This window comes from Aspergillus nomiae, assembly GCF_001204775.2.
Source record: "Aspergillus nomiae NRRL 13137 chromosome Unknown contig00057, whole genome shotgun sequence".
NCBI classification, from domain to species: domain Eukaryota; kingdom Fungi; phylum Ascomycota; class Eurotiomycetes; order Eurotiales; family Aspergillaceae; genus Aspergillus; species Aspergillus nomiae.
In genome coordinates, this window is record NW_015378112.1 from 86,715 (window position 1) to 104,735 (window position 18,021).

Below are 18,021 nucleotides of genomic sequence, written 5' to 3' on the forward strand. Positions count from 1 at the left end.
CGAACGCCGATCCGCCCAAGTGGGGAACAGAAATGACTGAAGAATCCCTGAGTCGCTCGCAAAGCGGCACCCAACCATGTTCGCGAAGATTACCCTCCCTGACTACCATGTCAAAGTCAAATTGTCCCCTGCACATCATTGTTGGGGTTCACATGGAGCGGGGGCTTTTGTGGTGCTTGGGCGATCATGAGATTGTCATCTCGGGGAGGATGCTCGGTAATGCCTTGTGCATCCGGCATTACCTGGGGTCTGCATGTAGCAGCTTGATTCTAGAATGACGTCTATATCGCTGATTATGTCTCTCTAAGGCTGAAGTACAACTGTTGATCGCGTCTGTCAAATTGTGTAGCGACCCCGATGGTCACGACAAACGCAGCAGAGTCACAGAATTAGGGCTATATAGGTCCTACATTCAAAATTTTCAGACATGACTTGAGACCCTCAACCAAAAAAAATATCGCTTTGTCTTATCCACCAGGCATCCATTTCGGCCCATGGCCAATACTGTACTCCATATATTCAAGAGTAATTCTTACGGTGCCAAATATTAGGCACCGGCGTTATCATGCGACCCTCCAACCGAGGTCAACCTGTCGATCCGTGGGGTCATTCAATTTAGAAACGTTAGCTATCATCATTAAGTGGACACACGATATATTCTTTCCCCTTACCCCAGATTATCGAGCTCCTGAGCTTGCTATCTTTCCCATCGTCGGTTAAGGGACTTGCCATCCACCATGGACTTGATGCTGATCCTGATTACCCTTTCTCTCCTCGAAGGTTTCCTGCTGCAGCGCGCAGACTTCGTGGATCTCACCTTCCGTACTGCTACGTTGGGCTCATTGGGGGTCAATCTTGTGCTCGTAATCATCTGGAACACCTTGATCTATCCTTATTTTGTCACTCCATTGCGCCATCTCCCAACAATCTCGGTAGCTCACGTCGCTCATCATCATGTCTTGGGACAAGTAACTAATGGAAATAGGGCAATCTCAATAATGCCCGTATTGTTTTCGACGATCCCCGCGGCCGGTTACCACTGGAGTGGATGAAGACTGTTCCTAACGATGGCCTGATCCACTTCCGCGATATTCTCAATCGTAGCTATCTCCTGGCTACCAATCACCAGCCTTACTCGACATCATGAGCACCAACACGTACGACTTTGAAAAGCCCTGGCGGGCACGCAGCTTCCTCGCCCGTATTATAGGTTTTGGACTCATTTTGTCGGAGGGCAGTGCGCACAAAAAGCAGCGCCGTGCTCTAACCCCATCTTTCAATGTTAAGAATATTAGAGCGTTATACTCATTGATGTGGGAGAAAACCGGGCTCTTGATGGACGAGTTGGAGAAAGAGATCAAACAGAACCCGATGGATGGCACTAATGCGGAGAGTGGAGAAGGAAAGATTGAGATGAGTGTCTGGGCAAGGTATTCTTACGGCCAGATATTGTGATGAGTACATCTCACTGACACATATTAGCCGGCTCACCCTGGATATCATCGGGCCGGCCGCGATGGGTCGCGATTTCCGCTCTCTCCACAACCCCGAGAATAAAGTGGCTGACAGTTTCTTGGCTATCCTGGAACCGACTAAGGAGAAGATGGCCTTCTTGGCCGTCAACTTTGCTCTGCCACAATGGTTTGCCCGTCGCATCCCCTGGCGCTTAAACAAAGTAGTCAATGATCAGACCGGGTTTCTGCGTGATCTGTGCAGAGACATTGTTCATGAGAAGCGGGCTTCCATCGCATCTACGAAGGCGACGGCCAAGGAACTGGAGGCCGATATTCTTGGCACCATGATGTTGGGCGGCGATTTCACAGATGACGAGTTGATCGACCAAATGCTGACCTTCTTGGCTGCTGGGGTATATGTCTCCTTACTTTGAACATAATGCTACCTGACACTAACATGGTTTACAGCATGAAACCACTGCGAGTGCCTTCACCTGGGCCTGCTATCTTCTTACCCTTTATCCTGATATCCAGGAACGCCTTCGTGCCGAAATTCGTGAGCGTATCCCATCCGGCAACGATCCCATCACCTGGAGTGACCTCGAGACGCTTCCGCTTCTCAACGGTGTGTGTCAGGAAGTCCTCCGTCTGTATCCAACGGTCCCCATGACTATACGCGAAGCCGTTCGTGACAGCATGGTAGCTGGCACACACATCCCAAAAGGGACCCGGATCCTTCTGTGCCCATATGCCATTAACCGCAGCCCAGAGTTCTGGGGGGATGACGGGGAAGAGTTCAGGCCGGAGCGCTGGATCGACACTGACAAGAATGGTCAGCTTGTCACCAACAACACCGGCGGAGCGTCGACAAACTTTGCACAGATCACTTTTCTCCACGGACAGCGCTCATGTATTGGGAAGGATTTCGCCCGGGCTGAATTGCGTTGTGTAGTCGCTGGTGTCGTTGGCCGTTTCCGTTTCGAGATGCAGGACCCTAAGCAGAAAATCCATATCGCCGGTGCTGTGACGACTAAGCCGGTGGAAGGGATGCATTTGAAGATGAGCAGGGTGGATGACTGGTGATATGCCTTTTGTTTGTAACGTGTTAATGATATGCTACGATATATGAGCTGTATTCATGGTTGTATAAGGCAGCTGAGCTGCCTCTTAGTGTTATTTGTATCTATACTTTTATCCCCCTTCTGTGGGAGTGGTTATGATTATGAGAATGTCCATGCCCTAAGTGCTCACTGATGCGATGCTTCCCTCTTACCTGCTCAGGCTCATCCTCTTCCTCCTCTAAGGGAGGCCATTCCTCCCATCCATCTTCCCACGTCTGCATCATCTTCTCCTGTCTCTCACCTCTGGATAATCTCTTCTTCTTCATAATGCTCTCCCACGTTTTCATTTCCCTATCGTTCAGCAAGCATTCGTTTAGCAAGTCTGTAATGGCACCCGTTTCAATCCCCTCCCCAATGAACACGATCTCTTGCCGCCGATCTCCCCATGGCCCCTGAAAGTCGTCCTCAATGGATTTTCTCACGTCTGCATCCTCCGGCCATGCCTCATCTGGTACCTCGGCAAACCAAGGTCCACCACACCCAATGGTGAGCATGCCCCCGGCTTGGCTCCATTCGCCAAATTGGTAAGGGCGAGTAGCAAGCCAGAAGAAGCCTTTGGAGCGTAAAATGGGACGGAAGACCGGGTGAGAGCGTTTGTTTGAAAGAATTTCCTGGGGGTCTGGCTGGGGGAAATCTTCCATTTCATCGTCTTCATCGTCTTCAATCTCTTTCTCTTCCTCTTCCTCGGTTTCACTACCGTTATCTTCTTCCTCGCTTCCATCATCCTCTTGTGTTTCAACATTCTGGAGGACAATGAATTTATCATGTATTAAACTGAAGAGTCGCCGCGGATGGAATGGGCGGCGAGCCTTGTACACGAAATTGTTGATGCCGTACCTGTTGAGTCGTTAGACTTGGCGAATAGGAAGGAAAGGAGTGAGAGAAAGCCTCATACTCAACAGTCTCGGGAACAGGAGCCAGTCTTTCCCCATTGCCAGTTTCCCTCTTGGTCATCTCGTGTAAGCTCCTCAACCACCCGGCGCCTGAAGCCGCTTTGAGAAAGTTGAACCTTCCCGTGTCCAATATCTCATTGACATCGACCTTTGAATAGTTTGTTTCAAGTACCTTGGCATCTGGGTTTAGGAGCTTTAGGATAGACCTGATCCTCTCGCGAGTCTTCTCGTCAACAGTCTCGATTTTGTTGATGATAATTACGTCCGCGAATTCGATCTGATCCACCATCAGATCAGAAATGGTTCTTTCGTCTTCAGGAATGATTTCCCCGCCATAGCGATCAGAGAGAAATTCCGCTGTGTCGAAATTGGTAAGCAGGTTAAAGGCGTCAATCACGGTAACGGTCGTGTCAAGTTTGGCTAGCTTATGCAGACCTCCTAATTCGACACTATCGCCGGGTTAGTCCACTCATTTATCACTGTACATATGGAGGATGCAGGGAATAGATACATCTGATTGAGGATCTTCTTCCCCTCTTCGTCAGCAACATCTGCTTCTAGCATGGCAGCGCTGAACTCCGCCGTGAACGTCTCCGCGACCTGCATTGGCTCGCTAATCCCTGTGCTTTCAATCACCACATACTGCACGTCGTCCTGCTTCGTCAGTCGGGCTAGTTCTTCCAGCAGGTCCCCACGTAATGTGCAGCAGATACATCCATTCTGTAGTTGAATGAGGTTTTCCTTTGTTTGGGACACGTGGTGGTTTTTGATGAGGGTTGCATCTATGTTTAGACTGTATCCTTGTCAGAATAGGTTTATGTGTCATTCTTGATAGTGGCACCCATTGTGATACTGTGTTAAGGACATACCTGCTCATGTCATTAACAACGACAGCAATCTTAAATCCATGATCTGACTGGAGAATATGTTCCAGGAGCGTTGTCTTTCCGCTACCCTGTTTGTTGCTCGATCATTAGCCTCTTCCTTGGGACACATTAGGGGGTAATATATGCTCGTCGTACCAGAAACCCCGAAAGGAGTGTGACTGGAAGTTGTCGACGTCCCTTGGCTCCATTGATGTTGTTGGGCATAGGAAAGTTGATGGTTTCTGGGCCTGAGTTGATCGTCATCCTGGTAGGCTATCAAATAATCTCGTAGCATAGGACTAAAATCACAAAAGTGCTAAGAACTAAAAGCAGGAGAAGGCTCTCAATCACCAGACCCTATGTACAAAGGCTTATATACTGGTATACATACTCACCCCCAAGGTTCACAGCTATACATAGTGATATAATTTATAATCGTGCTTGCGATTGGTCCACAAGACAAGGTCTCCATTCCGACTCCAAAGGTACTCCATCCGTGCCCTGAAGAGCGACTTACAAGGTACCTATATACTCGCGACGACCACAAGGTCCTCACCCATAGCCGACCAACTACAAGGACTAATGAACAACTGATGACGAAACGCCTTTATTCTCATTACCATTGGCCCTGGCAGTCTCTATATGTAGTAGGTATCGCATGGACGTTGGAAAGAGAGCGAGACATGTACCTTGCGGGAACGGTCACCCACCAAGAGCAAGAGCAACTGAGTTTCATCAAAGCCGACATGAAAGTGGGGAATAAAAGGTGTAAGGACAAACTAGTTAGGGAGAGGGAGACAAAGCAAAAAGCCGGGAACGAAAGGAAAGATAGTCAATAACACTTGGTCTGAGATTCATATCCTTGGCATGGCTGGTCTACACTTCAGTCGGTTGAAGCCTGACATTCTACCCCAATGTCTCCTTGGATGCCATCACAGATAATCTCTGGTGGACTTCCAGAAGGACTTGTCAGATCAATGTTCTTCAGTTGAATATCTGAGCACACTGCATTTGGCGAACACACAAGGTCGGCCACCACCTTTCCATTCTTCCCGGACGATGTCCCCGAGATATTCTCGAAGAGAATGTTGGTCACATTCACCTGTGAGGGGTACTGGGCACATTCCGCTTCCTCAATATCGAAGTAACATTGATCTAGGACTACCGGGGCGTCCGTATTCTCGATATGGATATTTTTGTACGTGATGTTGTTGATTCGACCATAACCCACGTCCTGGCCAGCCCACGCCTTAAGCCGCGCACCATTCTGTCGCTATTAGTGATGACATCGCACGGAGTCCCGTCTTCAAGACAGACTTACCTGCCCATTCAGCAAGGTTACATTCTCAATGTACGCGTTCTCGATGATGTCCATTACTCCTGGATACTGCCCGATACTGCCCATGCTAACCCCATGGGTGTTATTGCACCACAGGTTTTGCACGAAGATGTTGGTGGTATTTGGCTTGGGCGAGAAGCAATCATCTCCAACGTCGACCCGTGTATTTGTAACCTTCAGCCCGTCCACATTAAGTGAGTCGAAGCCGTCGCTATTTTTAGGTTCAGCCTATGTTACCAGTTAGTAAACACGACGGGTCGGATCCCGAGAGGGAAAGAGAGATAGAGAGAGAGAGAGACCGACTGATTTATTCGTAGAGAATGCATGAATGTAAACGTCATCGAATGAGACGTCTTTTGACTGGATGAAAAAGTTGGTCCAGCAAGGCGAGTTCAGTTGCGTGATGCCTTCCACAGAAACCCGGGTTGCGTTTTCAGTGAGGAAGAGGATTGGACGATAATAGTCATTGTCGGGATTCTAACACCATTAGCCAAGGCCACTTAATACTCATGATATTCGCGTATTGTACCAGGATCTCCTGCCCTGCAAACTCGTTGTACCATCTCTGGCCGTTTCCATTCAACAAACCAGTTCCAAAGATCTTGATGTCCTTTCCGCCCCACCGCCAAAACGTTATGGATTTCTGGAAATCATAATAGAAATTGTTTTCTTGCCAGTAGGATACATCATCCGTGAACTGTTACATCAGCGGGCGTGTTACAGAACATGGCTTCAGACATCGACGAGTACATACCTTCAATTCTCCATCCAGTTGCACCTCAATGTCATCTAAGAATGTCAGGTCAAGCTTTCTACCAATCACATACTTCTCCCCTTTCTTGAGAAGAAGTCGTCCCCCGTGATTGGCATGCTTGATACCCCAAAGGAAGTCCCTCGATACATCATCAGTATCGTTCCGGGAGGGTCGAATGGTTATCGTGCGACGATCATGATACTTGGCATGGTGGCCGCCAACACGCTCCAAGGCCCTTGTATCGCTCTCGGGGATGATCTGCGCTCCAGGGATGAGCTTGTCAACCGCAATGCTGCTCACTGCGCTCGCAAAGAGCGTTGCCAGGAAGAATTTCATGCTGTTGTCAATTGATGTGATCCGTACAGCTCAGTAGTTGTGCACCCATGATGCCCGGAGACAGGCCCCTTTTATAAGGCTCATTGTGCCAGTCGCATCTATAGCCCGAATCACCAAGCAAATCAAACCCTTAGGAGTCCAACAAGAAGTTTATCCGCCTGTAGGATAGCTCCATTTCTGACTTCATCTTTGTCCACCTCCAAAATTATCTTACCATTGAATTCTTCCCCACATCGTGGGGAATATGATCGCAATGCGACATTGTAATATCTGGGGTCTGGGGTATGGTTTGTCATGAAGCTCTGGCCTTGCCAGAATTTCGCCGGCTGGGAGGGATTTTATACTTCCACCAATCGGATATTCTTCATATCGCACTGCTGCAAACGAAGTGCCAGAGTGGTGTGATATCACCAGGCTGGAGTATACGGAGTACAGCCGTAGGAATCGAGCTTTGTCTCCCTATGTCGTTAAATTGTTGATTTGTGGCATTCTATAACATTTCCCGGAAGGGGATGGTTTTGGTAATTCAATTACTAGTACTAGGTGAACGTCATCAGCGAATGTGGCCAAACCAGGGGCTAGGAAAAGGAGAGTGGGGGAACTAAAAGAACTAACTAAATATCAAAATGAGTATGAATAGAAGTATAAATGACCATAATAAAGTAAAATCGAAGACACCTATCCGTGTGTATCTCAAACATCTTGACGGAATGATTCAATTCTAAATGCCACCCAGGCAAATAATTACAACGACAGACGAAGATCGGAGGAACTAGTAGTAATGGACCAGCGCCCCATATCCACAGAAGATCATTTCCTTCAACATATTACAGCCCCACAGTCCGGAAAGTGATCTAATTTCCTGGACTCAATGAGAAGTTCAAAAAGCTCGTATCGACCTCCACTTATCGCAAGTACAACCAACAGATCTGCATCGTGATTCCCAGTAATCTCGGCTCTTGGTGGTGCCGAGGGAAACGATTCAAGGTATGTACATACATATGTTCATACGTACCCTCAAACTGGTAATGGCAGAAACGTTGCCTCAGCAATTGACAAGGAGGAATTCTGAAACTTAATACCATCACAGTTTCTTCGAGGCAAGCCAGAAAGCAGTGAAGCAGCAGATATTGCCCGACCACCAAAAGAACGAACGAACAAAGCTCAGTTTGAGAGACTCGATGTACTTGTAGCAGAGCCCGAACGCCAGCCGTGACACCGCATACCATAGTCCAATGCGGTTGATTACATCATTGGACACACCCGCGTGAAGAGCGACAAGTACTAGGGGGATCAGTATGCATCTCGGTCAAATCACCATGTTGGGCAAGGACCATACTTGCGGCTACAAACAATGGGTAATGCTCTGCTGAATTGGCCATGCTGGCTTCCTGCCGCTTGAGTCGATTCAAGGTTTGCCGTGTGATCTTGCCTGATTGTACAGCGGCCTCTCCAAATTTGGCGAGGTCGTCACGAGGGGCCTGGTTGTGATCGATACCGAGCTTCAACTTCTCCCGCCGCGTGCTGAATAGGCCAAATGAGATGAGCCAGTTGGCCACCAGATAGGCCACGGCATGATTGGAGGCCTGCTCTCCGGGAGCAGCCTGAAGACCAAGAGTGGTCAGGACGGCCCTGGTGGTGTTAACATTGCAGCGAACTTGCAGCGTGGCATATATATTAATATAGAGCATTCCACACTCACGACATGCTGAGCATATACAACTTGGCTTCTATCAGGGTTTGGTTTCGGAAGGGTATCTGATATGATCAAGGGATGGGAGGAAGAGCGACCCTTATAATACCATGCTAAACGATCGGCGGATCACATCGATGACTCATCAAGCACCGAGAGCACGTGCATCAACTGTCAAGTAAACTATTGATGTGCGTTCTCAAAACCATTCAAAATCCTGTTAAAAAGTCCATATTCCATAGTTCCGGAAATCCGTAGTCCGCCGAGTCAAACAAATTACCAAAGTCAAGTGGCTGGTAGATGAATGTTAGTCCAACAAAGTAGATAGAGCGTAGGGCGAGGATATATATCCTTACTGAAACAGGAGCTGACTCGTAGGGAACCAACGCAGGATCAAACGGTATCTCGGAAGCCGCAGAGTTCATGCTAGGTGTTGAGGTATCCGGCTATATCTGTATTAGCAGGAGTCAGTACATGAGACATAAAATTACATACCACAACGGGGCCTTCTTCTCTTCGGATATCGATCCATGCTTTTCCTCGAATCAGCCGTTCACAGTCCTTAATAGATTTTGCAGCCACCTGTTCGACCTTTCTTAGGGCATCCTCTCCATTCAAGCGCGCCTTGACGGAAGCAAGGGCCATTGCAAGGAAAATAAACGCCTTGCACCCTTTCCCCCGTGGCGAAATTCGGCTGCCAAAGGTGTCCAGCGTATGCTCCACAGCCCGGACTAAGACATCCTGCTGGGACCGTACCAAGTCATTCAGCGAACTTAGTGAACTAATCTGGCCAGATGGTTGTTTCGATGACGAGAACTCGGTAGCTTGAAGGGAAACTTCCACACAGACGGTGATCGCGGCGTGGAAAAACTCGTCGCGGAACATCCCCCCACTGAGCTGTCCTAGATGTGGACATGCCTGTGCCTCTGGGAGGCTAACAGCGGGAGCATCCAACTGAGAAAGCATTTCCAGAGATGACTCGAGACAGATCTTCCGTGAATAGGAAAATTTGGGCGACAATTGCACACTGAGGGAGAACGGACGATGAAGAACAAGTAAAAAGCGGACCATGATGAACACGAAGAACGACCTCGTGAACTGCAGGCTTTCAAGGGAAATGGATGTGGATGCGTTATCAGGGAACAAAGCCAAGACGCTATCCCGGTGCTGAACCAGTTGTTCACTCAGTCGCAATGCCTCGTCATAAGACAAAGTGAATTTCAAACTATTGACAAACTTCGCTATCCGAACACGCAACGGCAACGACTGCGACAGCAGAACCTGGAAACTGCTGCGCGTCACCATTGCTACGTCCTTCGGGATAACGTCCTCTGTCAGATCCTCCATTAGGTCATCATCGTCATAGTTTGACGGTGGATCACAATCATATTCGTCTAAGTCGATTGAAGGAGGCATACCTCCGTCCAAGGCGGACTGTAGATCCAGCTCCAAGATGGTAGCCCATAGACGACGACGCATCTCAGCCCAAAACCTAGTCATCTTTGGAAAGCGCGCAGGGTTTCGGTGCAACCCTATCATCATAGCAGAGCGGATCAAAGAACCCGAGGAGATCCAGACAACGTCCCCATCTGTGGCGTCAGCCTGGCGTGCGAGGATCAAGATACACTGGATCTGCAGCATATTGAAGTCAATCGTCGAGCTAACATTAATGGATGAGATCCATGATTGTACTGCCATAATCCACCCTCCTGCCGCACTATGCAGAGTATCTTTCTCATTCAGTCTCGTTGATGGGCTAAAGAAGCAACTACTAGCAGCCATCACGGCCAGAAGTTTGGCAATAAAGGCCATATCAGTGGTTTCGGTACCAGCCCAGTATGTCTCATATTGCTTGAGAAATGTCGGAACGTGCAAGATTCGATATGTCGTCTCGAAGGTGGATAGATACAGGTTGACTAGCTCATCGGCGACTCTCCGATGCGGAAGCATCTCTTCCAGCGTGAAAGCTTTCTCGCGGTATGCCCTCTGATGATCTTGCTTCTCTCGAGATAGCATTTCACCCCTGAACTTTTTCAATTTGAGATACTCCGGGCTTTTCGACTTCTTCTGCATGCGTCGGTCTTGGAAGTAGGAAGCCACGTCTTTGAACTGTAGCTATTTAGCAATGGAACTTTGTGCGACTCGTTGCTACTTACAAATGAGAATGATAGTGCTGAATGGCAACGCCCACAATATCTGGTCTTTCCATTTTTCCCCCTGAAACATGCTCGCCCTGGTAGATGCTTGACGTCCTCACTGAGTAGTAGAGACTCCGAGGTTATCCGGGGCCCATAGTCCGACACAGACTCGCACGCCGAACTGTCTGGCGTTTGGATGGACCCAACTCTGGACAGAGCGCTTTCCAGCACTTGCACACGATGTCGGAGTTCTTGCACTTCCTCAGGGCGTCCTTTGGGCTTGTTGATTCGGTGTGTAGACTGATGCCGCGAGTCGAAGACGTAGAGTCCGCCATGGCCTGGACTGGTGTGATTACTGGGCACATTGGCCCGGTCGGAAGCGGTGCGAATCGGTCGAGCCTCCAACGGCTGGCCCGGCGCGGGTCCGGAGTAAGCGCAGAGATCAGGGGTCTTTGACTTGACGCATTGCGAGCACGGTAATGCTCGATCGCACTTGAGCTTGCGGCGTCTGCAAACAGAGCAAGAAAGAGCCGGTCGGCGCCGTCGGGGTACTAGGATCGAGTCCGGTGATGTTGACGTTTGTTCGTTATGATTTCCTAATTGGCGATCTTCGTACATCTTGAGAATCTATCGCCTGACCATTTGTTGGTTCAAGTAGGAGATATCTCAATAACGAGGAGGGATATGCGTTAAGATATCGGTACCTAAGAGGGAGGATTGATACTCGGTGCCAAATCCAACACACATTCTCAGATTGATAACAATTCTGGTCATCAAGAAGAATCATTCTTCCCGATGGCCTGATCATCTATTATGAAGTCACGATCGGAGCAAAATCCACCTTCGGCCTTACGCTTTTGGGTCAAACTCGGAGATAAGCGGCTCGGGAAATTCTACTCGAGTAACCATCACCGACTTCCGGTTACTTCCAACCTTAGGCATTCCAGACCGATGCCTGAACCGGAATACACTTCGTATATAAGTTGTGACGATGACATTGCTCGAGCATGATCCATCCGGACAAACCCTATGGCTTCGTAACGAGGTTTCAGGATTCGTTCCAGGAGGTTCTAGCCTCTTCCGCTGTTTGATATTTTGTTTATATACTTCACTATATCAATAAATACAGGTAACTTGGTCAAATAGCTTATTTACGCCTCCAGAAAGGCTTCATCACCGATCGCACATAAACAAGAATATAGACCATCAAATAGTTCGAGATCACGAATGCAAAGAAAATTCCGAAATAGGGCCAAATCTTCGACGAGTCTAGGCCAAGGCCAGACAGATACTAGACGGTATCGTTAGTTTGACAGATATATTGAATCGACCATTATTGTCATCCACCCAAAGAAAGAAGTCAAAAAGACAGGACCACTTACATCATCTCCATAGCTATACTTGCAATATCCGCATTTGCTTGTGTCATCTGGATTGGAGAGGTAGCCTACGCCATGCTCTGCAAGCCACGGGCCTGCATACTCTCCGCAAGTCATGTTCGGTGGGCTTTCAAAAATCGTTAATTCGCTGCTGTCGCAAATGACGGGCATGCCACGTAGGACAGCCGTTAGGACACCACCGATCCAATAAGTGAATGGCGTGGCATAGTACATGGTGTACTTCCAGAACACGGGCATGTTATCGTGGGGTTGAAGGATACCGTTGAACAGCTCGCACATGATGATAAAGAATGGCATGAGGGTCGCAGCCACCATAGAGTCAGCGCTGTAGCCATCTGTCAGCATGGAGTGTACGTATAGTTATCCCTGTTGGAAGCATACTCACCTCAGCGCTGCGATCCATTGACCCCAAGACGTCGCGAACAGAAAGAACAAGAAGAACATCAAGAAACTATATCCGGCAGCAAATCCCAAAGGGAGTCCGACAATGAAATAATAGAGCAAATAGAATATCACGGCGCTAATTATGGCGTACGGGATCTCAGATACAATTTGTGCTGTACAGAAGGCAACCCATCCGTAGACACCGCTAGGATCTTCGCGTGCCTTCCATATCTCACGATTCATGATAAACCGCATAGAGATGGCGTTGATGAACTCAGGTACCAGCATAAGAACCAAGAAGCATGAGAAGGCCTTCGATTGCAGGTCGGTTGAGCTGTTCCCAATCTGTAGGTAAGTGAGACCGTTAATCAGGGCGTGTAGGAACGACGCATAGAGCCGGGAGTAAGGATACTCTGGGCTTCGCCAGTACTGCCGCAAAGTACGCTTGGTCAAAAGGCCTACCTGGCGATAAAGTGGCGGAGTGGAGATTCTTTTTGAATCTTGGAAGACGTCGGCCTTAACTCCCTTACTCCTGATGTCGCATATGTCTTTCTTGACCAGATCGGCTTCCTTGGATCGGTTCCATACGTCAGCCCAGTTGACTTGGTGTGCGGTGTCCTTCATGCCCCCTACGACAACTTCGATCAGATAGTCTGCCGCATTGGTCACATTCTCCGGCTTGTGCCCATGCTTGGAGAAATACTCAAAGATTGAACAGCCGGACTGCCCTACTTCCCCAAAGTAGTAGGTACTTCCACCAGGACTGAGAGCCAAGACGCGATCAAACTCCTCGAACTGCTGCTGGTTTGCTTGGTGAATGGTACAAAGAATAGCCAGTCCCTGGTCTGCCAACCGTCTCAACAAAGCAACAATACTAGAAGCACCCTGGCTATCGAGTCCGCTTGTCGGCTCATCCAGGAAAAGTAGCAACTCAGGCCTCGCGCAAAGCTCTACTCCAATAGTAACACGCTTCTTCTTTTCGATATCTAATGATCCGATGAGGGCGTTCTGCAACTCGGTCAATTCAAGTGTCTCGATGACCGTGTTTACATATGAGAGCTTTTCTTCATCGGGCACTTCAGGGTTCTGGCGCAGCAGCGCTGAAAATTCAAACGCCTCACGGACAGTGCTGCTCTCATCATGAATATCCATTTGCTGGCAGTATCCGATCTGACGGTTGAAAGACTCATCGACAGCATGTCCGTCGACGTACATTGTACCCGTCAACTTTCCAGAATTTGGTCGCCGAGTCAGGGCAGTCAACACTGTAGTCGTTAGCAAGGGAACATGGAAAGGAGTAAACAGAGCCTTACGAGTTGATTTTCCCGCTCCAGAGGCGCCCACCAGAGCCGTCAGGGTTCCGGGCTTGCAGTAGCCACTGACTCCATTGAGCAGCTTTCGCGTTTCTTTCCCGACTTGGACAAACAGCTCCAAATTATCCCAAGTAAATGTGGACATTGTTCCGGTGATGGCTTGGCCAGGCTTTTCACCAGTGTTTGCTGGATCAGGCATGGTTGCATCGCGTTGGACAGGGTTGCTTTCTTCATCCGATCCTTCCCTGTGGGTTCGTCTTGAACTTCTCCGCGACTTCTTATACTGTATGGGGCCCGCACTGTCCGGTTCCCATTCCATGATTTCACTTAACCAGCAAGTACAGGCGATGTAGACCACAGTGAAGAGGCACAATATTCCAAAGTTGCGCCAGACATGACCAAAAGAAAAGCCGTATTGCGCTGCCAAGTAGTCGTCACCATTCACGACAGTCGTTCCGATCTGACTTCCTGCATAGCCGCAAGTCTGATATGCAATGTTGGTGTAGTTGGCACCGGAAGGGACAACAGATTCTGGTGAGCAAGTGAAGTTGGTATTGTGAAATTCTGCTGCCATCGTTGCCTCGTAGGTATAAAGAGCTGGAGTGGTATACTGAAGAATGGCATGAGCATCGAGCAGAACAAGGGATCCTTGTAGAATTCTTACCGCTATCCATCCAACCCAAGGAACGTCTTCAATCATCCTATCTACTGAGAGGACATAACCACCAAAAACTATGCAGAACAGCACGGATACGCCACAGTATCGCAAAGCAACTTCAAAGTTGGAAGACGCGGCGGCGAACAATCGGAACTGGGCCGTTAAACAGATGGTACATAGATAGATGAATAAGAAGTCAATCCAAAAAGCTCCGGCCTGGTTGAACGGTTAGTGAGAGTTTTCATACTAGATACAGAGGAGCAACCTACATCGGATTTCAAGCCAGATAAAAAGTAAACCACGATCAGATAAAGAAACGTGAGCACTGCTGCTATGAGGAAATCCGTAATAACTCTGGCCAAACATACAGCACTGGGTCGAACAAACGCAAACTTCTTTTGACGGCTGAGAATGTCCCGCCCTTGCATCGCTTCTTCCAATTCGGACATCTGGAGCCATGCGAGCAGAATGGAGGAGTAGAAAATGACTCCTCCTCGAGAATACATCCCTGCAGTAGTCTGCGGCTGGTTATAGAACATAGAACCGACCAGCAACCCGTAGACAACAGATGATATTATTTTGATATACAAAGGAGACATATGTCCCCGGATCTGCCAGAGCTGTCGCTTTGCACAAAGCACCACCTGTCGGAACACGGAGATCGTATACGGGGACTTAGGCGAAACAAAACGGGACTTGTCTGTTTGTATGGCCTTCTTGAAGTCTTCCAGACTTCCATCGTCTGAGTCAGTCTGCGAGCATCGAACACTTTTTCCGCCAAGGCATTGATCCTCGTACTGCTGTACATCGCACTGGACCTTATGATAGGCTGGGCTTTTGCGGAATGTTTCCTCCAGCTCAATGGGGCCTTTGGGGGCTCGGTGCTCCCAACCTGGTCGGAATCTGCGTCTCTCAGGCACTGTGATGCTCGTTAAGAAGTCCGAGATTGTCTGCATTTCCGCGCACTCGTAACCCAAGTCTTCAAAGTAACGCTTTGCTTCCCGAGCCGGGCCTTGGAAAAGCATGCGCCCTTCGTCAATCAGAAGAACCTTATCAACCAGGTCGTAAATGGCATCCGATGCTTGATACAGTGTCATTAGCGTAGCTTTGCCGCATGTATCAGTCATAATTCGGAGACTACGAGCATAGTCCAGGGCGGATGAAGCGTCAAGTCCCCTGGTGGAATTATCCCAACATGAAACAGAAGAATCCGTTGCGAGGGACTCAATGATTGAGATACGCTTGCGTTCCCCACCAGAAACACCTCGAATGTATTCGTTACCGACCAATGTATTCATCGTGTGAGACATGCCAAACACGCGGCCGTAGATCTCAAGGTAACGAGAGATCCGGTCTTGGTATCTCTGGGGTGTCTTACTCTGGAGCGCAAATTCCAGCGTCTGTTGCACCGTGAGTGTAGGAAAATGTACATCGTCCTCTGGGACATAGGCCACCTGGCCACGATAGTGCTTTTTGACCTCTTCTAGGCTGAGACCAGAGTAGTCCAACGACCCTGTCACTCCGAGGAACGAAGAGTGATGGCCCGCAATTGTTCGTAGAAATGTCGAGCAACCAGCTCCCGGTCGTCCCAGCACCCTGTTGAGTCGTCAGTCTGAGAACATCTTCGTTGGTACATGGCTCTATAAGCGTAGATGTACTTACAGCATGATCTCACCACTTCGAACGGCACCTGAAAAATCACGAATCAACGGACGTCCGCTCTGAGGTTCCTTTTTAGAAAGCCAGGGCTGGATCGTCCACTCATAGACATCCTGAAATGTCAATGTGCGCCAGAGTGCCGTTCCCAAGGTCTTAACATCGGTGTGCTCCTCACCATCCCCCCATGTCGACAGCGATTGAAAGCAAACTCCAAGATTCGACTTTTTCCGGCCCGCTTGCAACTCTGCTTCTAAAAACTTGTCAAAGGAAGAGTGCGGCTCCGAATAAGCTTGTTGGGGGTTATGATGGCTAATCTCAGTCAAGGTCCGACGGATCTCCGCGATGGCATCCTCATCGTCGTGAGACAAGTATACCCGAGGAGAGGACAGTGTATCTGATGGACTCTCAGCTTCATGGTTGGCAGCTAGGGAGGTGCTCCCATGTGGGTGAGCGTGGAGATGGGCCGGCATGGTAAATCCACAGCCCTTCTTTAGCCTGGTGGCTCGCAAGATAAGTCTGATGTAGAGAGATCAGCTTGATGTATCTATCCTCAACCATCGCACACAAAGACAGATTTATATACCAGTCGGTGTGGCTAGACTGCAGGCAGCACTAGTTTACAGGTCTCGTGTGCTGGATTAAAGAGGAAGCCAAGCTTCACTGTCCCAAGGCTATTGAACGTCATATAAGACAGTTTCTGTGGTTTTTGTAGGCATAATGGTGCAAAGAGATTCGACGATCATCTCTCGAAGGGCCCACCACTTTCGGTGTCGCAAAAGAAAATTACTCGCATCGTATGGCTATAGAAGGGTTGATTGGCCAGTAAGGTCCGAGAAGGCAAAAGCTCGGCATCTGGACTACTAGGATAGAGGGAATTTTCCGAATAGGGCAGTTGTCTAGAGTGGATGAATGAATCATGGGTGCTAGGAACCTGGAATTTTCCCCTAGCGTTCCAGACTTCTCCAGTTAAGCTAAAAGGGCAGCCAAGATGCAGTGCGTATCTTGAGCCCCACCTCTCCACTAGTATCTTCTAAGAGGAGGAGTAGGATACTCCATACCGAGTCTTAGGCTATACCCCAGGATCAACGTAAATATGCTCTACTAGTATGATTGGATAGATAGACATCGGTTGCTTTGCTGTACAGAGAGTACATACATGTCCGTATTCGTAGTATTCGTCGCTGCCAGTAGTACAGCGTACTACTTGGTAGTTAACCTAGGGCTACGTAGCAGCACGTTCTCCAATCGAATTCTTACCACCATTGGTGGGTTTTTGGTTTAACTTGAACGGGATTGGACGTCAGGTGGCCACCAGCCTTTACCCTTTACGGGTAATCTTTCGCCCAGATGGATCCCAATCCAGATTCTTCTTTTCTTCTACAGCCGAAACTAATCAAAGGAAAAAATAAATCAAAGAGGGAGAGAGAACAATATCCTCATCTTGAAATGAGTCATCTTTATTAGCAAGCAATTTTCTTTTTGAGCAGTGGTCGATATCATTAGTCCACATATCATAATTGTTTTGCTTCAGTGCTCATCAATAACCACGATACTATACTAATTGATTATACCGCCAAGTAACTCCATATATACATTCTATATGATCCCCACTCACGGCATGGTGTAAAAGTAACTGGATATATCACAAGTCCCAAGTTCATATCTACTTCTTCAGTAGCATATACATCTCCCTGTACGGAGCTGCTTTGCTCTGAACTAGCCGCGATGGACGTATCTAACAACTTCAACCCCGTATAGATGCTAAGTACATAATCAATAACATATTGTGCTGTCCATAATCATCAGTCACAGCAGAGTCTCGGTCATATATTACCTCCCAGTTTCGCAACTGCTTTGTTGGCCTCAACAGCTATTTCCCAAGCTAAAACTCTCCCTCGATGCTTTAACTCAATCAATATCCGAGTCTATTACTCGTCCGTCTCATGGGCAATCATGCCTTGTCTGCTACACTGTCTGATACTTGGCAGTCAGACGGGCCAAAGTACAACTGCC

At 48.5% G+C, this 18,021-nt stretch overlaps 4 protein-coding genes across 4 annotated transcripts; 1 reads left to right on the forward strand and 3 right to left on the reverse strand.

Moving 5' to 3' along the window:
• Positions 1 to 737: 737 nt before the first annotated feature.
• On the forward strand, positions 738 to 2,537 carry ANOM_003080 (cytochrome P450; the record flags this gene model as incomplete). Its single annotated transcript, XM_015548337.1, has 5 exons — positions 738 to 932; positions 986 to 1,100; positions 1,130 to 1,430; positions 1,483 to 1,867; positions 1,923 to 2,537. 5 exons carry the CDS (start codon positions 738 to 740, stop codon positions 2,535 to 2,537), a joined length of 1,611 nt encoding a protein of 536 aa, XP_015409184.1.
• A 100-nt stretch (positions 2,538 to 2,637) lies between these two features.
• Positions 2,638 to 4,598, reverse strand: ANOM_003081 (CobW domain protein; the record flags this gene model as incomplete). Its single annotated transcript, XM_015548338.1, has 5 exons — positions 2,638 to 3,412; positions 3,471 to 3,917; positions 3,980 to 4,261; positions 4,338 to 4,423; positions 4,491 to 4,598. 5 exons carry the CDS (start codon positions 4,596 to 4,598, stop codon positions 2,638 to 2,640), a joined length of 1,698 nt encoding a protein of 565 aa, XP_015409185.1.
• A 619-nt stretch (positions 4,599 to 5,217) lies between these two features.
• pgxB (putative extracellular exo-polygalacturonase) lies at positions 5,218 to 6,763 on the reverse strand (the record flags this gene model as incomplete). Its single annotated transcript, XM_015548339.1, has 5 exons — positions 5,218 to 5,601; positions 5,656 to 5,901; positions 5,977 to 6,150; positions 6,203 to 6,370; positions 6,428 to 6,763. 5 exons carry the CDS (start codon positions 6,761 to 6,763, stop codon positions 5,218 to 5,220), a joined length of 1,308 nt encoding a protein of 435 aa, XP_015409182.1.
• A 616-nt stretch (positions 6,764 to 7,379) lies between these two features.
• On the reverse strand, positions 7,380 to 16,478 carry ANOM_003083 (uncharacterized protein; the record flags this gene model as incomplete). The annotated part of the gene is made up of 11 exons (XM_015548340.1): positions 7,380 to 8,047; positions 8,103 to 8,395; positions 8,730 to 8,749; positions 8,813 to 8,902; positions 8,952 to 10,565; positions 10,613 to 11,221; positions 11,977 to 12,319; positions 12,380 to 13,643; positions 13,692 to 14,565; positions 14,619 to 15,945; positions 16,012 to 16,478. 11 exons carry the CDS (start codon positions 16,476 to 16,478, stop codon positions 7,848 to 7,850), a joined length of 7,101 nt encoding a protein of 2,366 aa, XP_015409183.1. The 3' UTR covers positions 7,380 to 7,847.
• Positions 16,479 to 18,021: the final 1,543 nt, after the last annotated feature.